Source organism: Seriola dumerili, unplaced genomic scaffold (genome assembly GCF_002260705.1).
Source record: "Seriola dumerili isolate Sdu_G_001 unplaced genomic scaffold, Sdu_1.0 BDQW01000291.1, whole genome shotgun sequence".
NCBI lineage: Eukaryota > Metazoa > Chordata > Actinopteri > Carangiformes > Carangidae > Seriola > Seriola dumerili.
In genome coordinates, this window is record NW_019174546.1 from 3,395,282 (window position 1) to 3,404,716 (window position 9,435).

General features: G+C 37.5%; 1 protein-coding gene across 1 annotated transcript in view; it reads left to right on the forward strand.

Annotated features, from left to right (window-relative positions):
• The window catches only part of LOC111231206 (RNA-binding Raly-like protein), a 35,415-nt gene that overhangs the window by 14,285 nt on the left and 11,695 nt on the right, over positions 1-9,435 (forward strand). Inside the window, exon 2 of the mRNA XM_022758245.1 lies at positions 755-1,035. Coding sequence (XP_022613966.1) covers positions 780-1,035 — 256 coding nt within the window. The 5' untranslated portion in view covers positions 755-779. The remainder of the gene's footprint in view (positions 1-754; positions 1,036-9,435) is intronic.

A 9,435-nucleotide genomic window follows, 5' to 3' on the forward strand; every position in this document is an offset into this window, starting at 1 on the left:
TTTATCAGTCGGCCGATTAAATCGGGTGATACTGGCCTATCACAGATATATAGGTATCGGCACATATATTCTCCAATATGCGCTGATATGAATACTTTTATTAAGAAGCAATGATGCAGTGGAAATGCTCGGGCCAAGTCAAGTTGTATAGGCAGCATGTTTCATTCAAGTTAAATATATATATATATATATATATATACATACATACTTGTTCTTATGTTTTGGTTATTTGTTTTTATATATTTTAATTTATTTTATTTAATTTCCGCTGAAGTTTACCATTTCAGTATTTTTGTCATTTTGAACAATAAAGTTTATTGTTAACTGTAAAATATCCTGCGTGTTCATACTGTATATATATATTTTGGGCAATATATCGATATCTGAATTTTTTTACTCCCTAATATCGGGGTCGGCATCGGCCCCAAAAATCCAATATCGGTCGGGCTCTAAAAATGACAACAATAAAATACTCAAAAACAAAATCTTCTAAGAAAAAGATGTCAAGATACACAGCTGCGTCTCCACGTTGTCTGTAAAATTGCCCCCCCATTAAGCAATACTGAAAAAAACTGGCCCACAGATGAAGCTAATTGCTGACCCCTGACATACACCATGAGCCTACAACATACCTACAACATAAGCTTTCAGCTCAGATAAATGTTTACATCCCACTGGTGCTCGCCGTTAAGTGTTCTGAAAGTAACCTCTAACCTTCCTGGCTTCCTGAGCAGTGTCCAACTGTGTCTCCCAGCAGGCAGTGCTGCAGGACTACTAGGATGACTGGGAAGACCCAGACCAGCAACGTGACCAACAAGAATGACCCGCGCTCCCTCAACTCCCGCGTATTTATCGGCAACCTCAACACAGCTGTGGTGACCAAGGCCGACATCGAGGCCATCTTCGCCAAATATGGGAAGATTGTGGGATGCTCGGTGCACAAGGGCTACGCCTTCGTTCAGTACGCCAGTGAGAGGAACGCCAGGGCAGCCGTGGCCGGAGAGAACGCTAGGGTCATCGCCGGACAATCACTAGGTAATGCTGATCAAATATTATGCATCATGTTCTGATTCATGCATTGTTAAGACATTACAGCCCACAAATTACAGTTCAAATAATAAGAACATAAGAGGCACCACACTGGAAACTACAGTGTACTGTCAGGGTAAAAGGGTTGAACGAAGGGCTGGACAGCCCACATATTCCAAACCAACACTATGATAAGGGAGCTTGCTGCGACATTTCCACTGTCTTCGCTTAAAAGTAACCATCATATATATATATATATATATATATAATCTTCTTATAATGATGATTATGGGACATAAAGGCTGAATCGGGTTTGATTCTTAGTTTAAAGCTAAATCCTAAAAGTACATTTACTCAAGCGCTGCACTGTACTGTACAGTCTTAAAGTACATGTTCTAAGGTACTTGAGTATTTCCACTTAATGCTACGTTATACTTCTGCTCAGCTCCCCTGCATTTATTTCTCAGCTGTGGTTACTGTTATAATCACATTACATTCAAAACATGATAAGATTAGGTAAGAGTAAAAAATGATCATTATTACAGATTTAGCTGCCCAGAGATATATTCAAATGAGCTCCACCTCAACATTTAAGGCCTGCTGACATTAATGCATCAATATTAATAAACCAGTAATAAAACAATAAAACACTCCATTATATATTAAACATTATACATAATTATTGCTTTTGGTTTTAACACAGATAAATACATGTGGTATTACTACTTTCATCCACCCTGACAAAAATATTATCATTATCTCTATTATAATTACTACATTTTATTATCATTGTTAAAACATGCACATAAAATATTTTCGTAGATAAAGTGATGTTCTTTATCTCATGCTTAGCCTGACAACAACAGAAATTATACCACAACTAATTAATTGAAATACCCAATACCCAGTAACAACACAGACTATCACTGTACATCACTGTACCCTGTAATTATTGAAAGAGTACCCAGTAATTAAGAAAATACTGTCCCTTATAAAAAAGTTTTTATCTCTTTATTCCTTTCCATTTTATCTTCTACCTATACCTTACATTTTTATCTATCTGTAATGCTGACACAATCATTTACGTGCTGTAAGCGTCAGCGCTAAGTGCTATAGTGTTATCGAGACACCTACATGTAACATCTACACAGGTAGATCGAAAGTGTAATATGATCATTGCAATAATAAAAACCTTTATCTATGATATTTTTCTAAACCTCATTACAAAACAAAGCACTGCATATAAAACACACAATTTACTGCAAAATCAATAAAACAAAACAAGAAATAAATATAAAAAATAAGACAAGAGGCATAAAACAAGGATCAATACCAATAATAAAAGATCATTTTATAAAGGCAATCCAATATTAAATGAGGTTTAAGATTGGAAATCTGATACAGATTTAGTTAGCCTGAGACCTTCAAGCATGTTATTTCAAGCTCTTGTTGTCAAATAGTCGACCTCTTGTTTCGAATCATAATTTCCTGTGAGACCTGAAGTTAACATCTGGCTTGTATTGTTTGTTGTCAAAACTTCTGTGACATATATTGTTGGCAAGGAAGTTTGATCAGTAAAACCTTAAAATAATTCTGAAACAGAGAGGTGTCGCCAGTGTGAAGATGCTCCGATAGAGAATTAATTTCTAGTAGTTAAACACAGCCAGGCTGCGGCGAGGACGCGAGGAGAGCTTGAACATAAAGATAAGACAGAGAAGACGAGGCGAAAGTGGGACGACAGACAGATAGCAACAAGACGGAAACATAAAGAGCTCAGTCCTCATGGACGTTCAGTGGATCCCTGTAAATCTTCCTTATATTACTTATTGATTAGTTCAGAGTCTCCTCCATAGAAAATAAAAGTCCTCCCCAAGCCCTGCTTTCTCATTAAATATGAATAAGAGCGCTGCAGGGTCACATCTGTAATTCCACCCTGCGTTTGCCCAGTTTCATGCATTTTTGGCTGTGAAATTACATATGGCAGTGCTAAAACTGCAAGGATGAGTTGTGTTCACAGTGATTTGCTGTATACTTACATGACTCAAGAACTATTATTGTATTAGTGTAGAAATTTATGACTGATACTAGTGGAAATGAGACAGGCCTGAGCCAACGGGTGTTTTTTTTTTTTTATTTTGGCAATGATTTCTACTGGTAATAATAACTGTGTACTCACAGAGTTAATTTCTGGAAACCTGGCAACATTAGTAAAAAATATAGACAAAATATATTAGCAATCATACAGGTTTTTAATAAACCTCCGAATAAACCAAACTTATATTGAAGAAAAATAAAGGCTGACAGTTAAATTGTTACCCAATCTGGCCGTTTTACCGACTGACCTCCTGGTTCCGTGGTTCAATTTTGACCCACAGTTTTTGCTGTAGTTTTTCTCAGATACTTTTCCTGTTCAATGAGGGATTACTACTCACATTTCAGTTGGGCTAACTTTAGAATTCTCCTCTGAATAAAGTGGTCTGAAAAAATCTAGCTGATCTGTTGGCTTTTTTAAAACCTTGTGAGGAGGAGGAGGAGGAGGAGGATGAACCTGGAATAACCTTCCTAAATAAAACTCAAAAGCACAAGCATGTAGAGATTTTTTAGTTTCTCTGGTGTAACATTTTTCACTTCTTCTGGCAACTAAATGTCTTTTTTGATATTTCTCCAGAAATGTCAGAGTGAGACAATAGTAGATGATCTTTGTTTACAACCTACTGGAGCCTCTGACTGCTTGTTTTTTTTTTTACCTGTCAGACTTTGTTTACTGTTGCCTTGCTTCCAGATATCAGCATTTACTTTGAGTATGATGTTATCATAAGAAATGGTAACAATGGCTGAGATTATTAAAGCAAGACCCGTGTTGTAATAAATTGGAACTCTTCTTTAAAGGAACAGTTACTTTTTTGCAAGGAGTTAGATGAGACAATCGATACCACTCGTATGTCTGTACGCTAAATTTGATCCAGGATGTGATTAGATTAGTTTAGCATACAGACAGAAAGTTTTGGATAGCTGCAGCACACAACTCCCATTAAAACCACAACAGTACCATAAACCATAAACCTAACAAAACAAGATGTAACATGTTAATTAGTGAGCTTCAAAGGTGCGGGGCAGATTTTAAATGTTGGAGAAAGCCAGGCTAGCTGTTTCCCCCTGTCTTTGTGCTAAGCTAAGCTTACTGGCTGCTGGCTCTAGTTTGATAATAAACCTACAGAGATGAGAGTCTTCTCATCTCATACTGAAGAAAGAAAGCATATTTCCCGCTATGTTAGACCTGCTCCTTTAACTGTCACTTTTTAAAGAGGCATTAAAGGTCTTTACCCCAGTGTAAACAAAGTGCTTAGTTATAAATGACAGCCAGAAATAAGAATTAGAGTTGGACCCCTGAAAAAAAAAAAGCCGTTTGACATTGAGGCTGCTCATTCATATGACCTAATTGCTAAGAAGACAAACGAATCACATTTATAAAACACACCACAGATATTCACGCTGTTGTCAACACATGTTCACATGTACCATCTGTTTTGTCCTGTCTGCATCATTGCATCCACTTAAAGAAGCTCATCTCATTGTTATGCACACTGACAAACCAGAACACAGTTACATATCCTAAAAACACAACAGCTACACAGTTGTATTTTTTTTTCCAAAGAGAAATGAAGGTTGTATTAAGGGCATGTAGCTGAGAAGATCTCAGGTAAACACGTGTCTCATGAACAAAGGCAAAGCTAAAATCAAATAGGGCACGGTTTGCAAAGTGAAGTATTCCTTTGCATAGCGTGGCATATTGCAGCTCCACAGGCTGCTCAGTGTCCCTGTAAACACTGAGCATCTGTGGACACATAATAAATTCAATATATTAACAATGCACTGTAAATGTCAGAGGTATACCATAGGTGTCTACAGTAACGTCTCTGCTTTGGAAATGATCTTCTCTGCTTTTATTCTGCTGCCACTGTGAAATTTAACCCTTATGTCTAATCTTTTAAACATGGACTTTATATTTGATTAGACTCTGGATCTCGTTGCCAGAGGTAGGAGCAGTCTGCACGAGATATGAATTCTTGATATCTTCTCATACACATTGCTCTTTTATTAAAATCCCCAGTGAGGAGCGACATGAAGGGCGATTGTGTAAAGGTATAACATGTGACAGGACGGTCATGAGGTCATATTCAAACCTGTAATGACCTGCGTATGCAGCGAGCACGCTTGAGTAGATTTAATAGCCGTGAGATACTGAAGCTCCAGCGATTACTTTACTCAACTTAATTCCTTTGGACGTGAATGCAGACACAATGACTTTAAGTAGTTCATGCAAATAAAAGTGACATTCAATCACACTGGTGGTTGGCCTGAGACAGCAGCTACTTAGATCTTAAAGAGGATGTGTGCTGGTGATGAAGAGCGCAGGGGTGAGTTTCATCCCCGTTTTACCAGCTCAGCATTTCTCCGCCTACTTTCTGCTTTTGTGGATAAAATTTGGACATAGATGTATTGATATCTTAAGGTTCATTTTTTAAATCGCTGCTTGGTTTGATCGTATCTGCTCTGCCATTATCTTGAGTTCATAATGTGTAAGAGCTTTCATGTGTGACTGCTGTCTGGTTTGGTCTTTGAGTGCCTCTCTGTGGTTGAAATACTTACTGCAGAACACTATAATAAATCCAAGGTGTTTTAAGGTTTTGCTTCGTGGTATTAGGTAGATAAAGCTGTTAGATTCTCTGTTAAATCCTTGATGGTGAGGTTTGAAAAATGTCTGGACATTTTGTTTCTATGTTTGAGACAGTTGTTGTTGGGAAAAGTGTCTGTATTTCACGTCACAGGTAACCATCTGTTTGCAGATCTACTTGTCAAAACCCCAATCTGAAAATCACCACACAAAACCATTTCTCAGAGACTGTTTTAGTTTAATTTACTTGTGCTCCATAGCATTAAAACAAGAGAGTAAGTAAGTAACGATGAAAAGTTACAATTGAGAAATGAAATCAATACAGAAATGAATATGGTTGATTAAATTTTGATAATTCAATTATTGTACAATGTATTAAAATCAAAGCTGAAATATTAACTGGAGCTTTGACTGCCAGACATTTTTTTTTGCCTCTTTGCTTATACATTCATGAATTTTCCACCTGCATGAACACTAGATGGTGCTGAGAGAATAGCAGTGAGGGCGACAACATCAAATTTGTCCCTCAGCATGTATGATTCATTTGCATCCCCAGTTGTCAAGCTCATGCAGGGATCGTCTGCAGAATATGCAATCACATTTTTTACATTTATGAGTCATTTTAGGCCGTGAATAGTGACATTTTCTGTGAATGTCTTTGGGTTTACTGCAGCAACTTGCAAACTGATGACACATGGTCTGCTTTGTTTGAAGATATGACAGTGGCTATGCTTCTTCTGCCACTCATGGTGGTGGTTAAGATGAGCTATCAAATTTGTTCCAAATTAACCTGGAATAACCTTCTTGAACAAAACCAAAAAGCACAAGCAGATAGAGAATCGTTTTTGTGTTGCACCATTTTTCACTACTCACGTCAAACAATAAGAGATGTTTAAATGTCCAAGATGTCCAAACATGTCACAAATGAGACAATAGTTGAGGCATTTAATTTCAAGTGACTGCCCTTGAAGCCATGAATCCTTAATAGTCAGCCTCTATCTTTCATGAGATTTTAGTTTCTTGTCTTTTCTTTCTGAGAAGCTGGAGGATGATTAAGACGTCATGCGGTGTGCGAGACAGCTGCAAACCCCTTGTCAGTGTAATTAGCTGTTACAATTACAAGGCTTCATCTATAACAGAACCCAAATGCTGCAACAGCTGGGGAATCATTAGGCTGTTTCCCCCCCTGGGCGCTCTGCTTTTTCAATCTGTCTCTTAAGTCCACAGCCTATCCACTTTAAATTAAATTAAAAACAAAGAAAAAAAACTGAATGGTGGCAGACAGTGGCAATGAGAAGCTGATTGGCCCTAGCAATGGATGAAAGCACGTTGTTTGATGGGTGAGTTAAAACAGGATTTTTCTGCAGGTTTAAATGGAAGAAAAAGCAGGATGTATTTTCTAAGATGGACCTTGAATATCAAATGAGAGCCATTGACTTATGACACTCTTGATTAGGTTTGTTTGTTAATTTTCCCCAAACAGTACACAGACAAAGTAAGAGACTAGCTGCAGAATATGGTGGAGCATTTAGCAGCTAAAGAGGGAGAGCCAAACAGAGCTAAAAAAAAAAAAAGAAAAACTAGACTCAGGTGGAAAGACACATGACTCAATAAATGCTAATGTTGCTTTGTAACTGCTGGGGAGCTACACGGGTAAGTGTTTGCTAACATTTTCACAATATCGACGCTGAAAGTTTAATGTTAATGTTGTGTTTACAGTTTGTAGTGCTGCCCCCAAGTGGCAAAAAAAATCAGTGAATACTACTTTAAGTCAATGTCACTGTAAATTAGTTTGTTTACAGTATGTTTGAACATATAACATAAATGTAGTCATGACATTAGTTTACATTTATTGTGTATGGTAATGTACAGCTTTCAGGCTTTTTCAAGCACACTACATATACAATATAAAATGTACAACCACTCCTGTTTAGTTTAGTTTACTTTATTTGACATGCAACATGCAATTATGCAGAAGCACCAGGTGCATTGTTTTCAGTGTACTGGAATGATCATTTTAAAAGTTAAAGAAAAGGAAAATAAAAATGGTGGTACTGTAGCTGCATTATTACTGAGGACACTGTAGTCATGTACTTTTCCTGTTAATTTCACTTTTTTTAATCAGAGCTGGAATGATTAGTCAATTGTTTATAACTTAATCCAGCAACAGTTTGCAGGATCTTGATTAAGCAAATTTGATTAATCGATAATGAAAAAAAAGGTTAGTTGTAGCCATACACATGATGGTATTTCACTGGCAGATTCCTCTATCTTGTAGGCCAGTAAATTAAGTAATTAAAAATGTATGTATTTCCTCAAGGGGTTTTGCCTCCAGACAGGCAAAAGATTGTCTAAATGAATAGGTGACTGAACAAGTTAAACAGGAAAAATTGAAACTATTAAAATATTTATGAGTCCCCCTCACCTCGCCCACCCCACACATGAGGGGAGGTGGACACTAAAATGCTGGCTACGGCCCTGTGTACAACTTGCACTATATATTAATAATATTGTAAAAGCAAACTGTTTGTTTCATATTTTCTTTAACAGTAAACATACTTTTTGCTTTTTGTGCTACATTTTATAGCCACTTAAATGCCATTGTTGCATGTAAAGGGACAGGGAGTCTTTTGGGATGTCAGTATTTTGCTGTCATCCATAAAGAATCATAATCTTGTCATTTATCTTCCACTAATCTGTGCGACACAAACGGAAAAAGGGGGATTGTTGGTTTAACTTGTGCTCCTGCCGCTGGAGCTGAGTGGAGTATTTGAGGCGAGAGTTCCCCCTGGAATAGTTTGACAAATGGTATGGTCTGAGGCGGCACGGCTGTTAGTCTGAAGCTGGAAGTGCACCGGCAGTCTGTCTAGTTTTAGGAAGGAGAAAACAGAGACAGCAAAAAGGAAAAGCGAAGTCGTGTCGGCCACAGCAGAGCATCTCCCGTCTTTTCCCGCTCGTCATGACCATGTACAAAGGCAGGCGTCGCAACCAGAGATGTGAGTATCAGAGGCGTCAATCATTGAGGACAGAGGAGTTTATGTCGCTGAAGTTAAAACCGTCAGTTCTGACATTTGGCTTCATACTGTTGTATAGGACGAGGGGAAACCCTGTCAGTCATTTCGGTGTTTTAACGTTGAGTAAATGATTAAAAGTTGATCAATTCGGGAGCTTCTTGAGGTCTGCTTCACTTCACCCTTAACTTAGATGAGATGGCTTAAACACATTTTTTGTCTTTGTCGAGCGGAGACTCTCTAATTACCGAGAAACTGGCCGATAATTGTTAAATTAGCTACATATACTACTTGCAGTGCTGGTGGTTTTCTGATGTCTGTCATTTTAATGAAGTCTTCGTCCCCTTCATTGTGCTTCTTTTCCCGTTGCCCAGTATGTGTCAGCAATTGCATGTAAATGGGAAATTTCAAGGAAATAAAAGTAATCCTTATTCTACCGTAAAAGGCGAATCAACGGAGTTACAACAATTAATCAGAAAATGAATCAACTTCTTTTTGATAATGGATTCATCAGTAATTTAAGTCATTTTTTTCAAGCAAAAATGCCACAATATATGCTGGTTCCAGTTTTTCACATGTGAGGACTTAATGCTTTTCTTCATCATACATGAATTTATTCTGAATATCTGAGGGTTTTGGACTCTTGGTTGAACAAAAACTAGACATTTGAATACATCTCCCTGGGCTGTGGTGGATTGAAATAGGCGTTTTTTTTTTTTT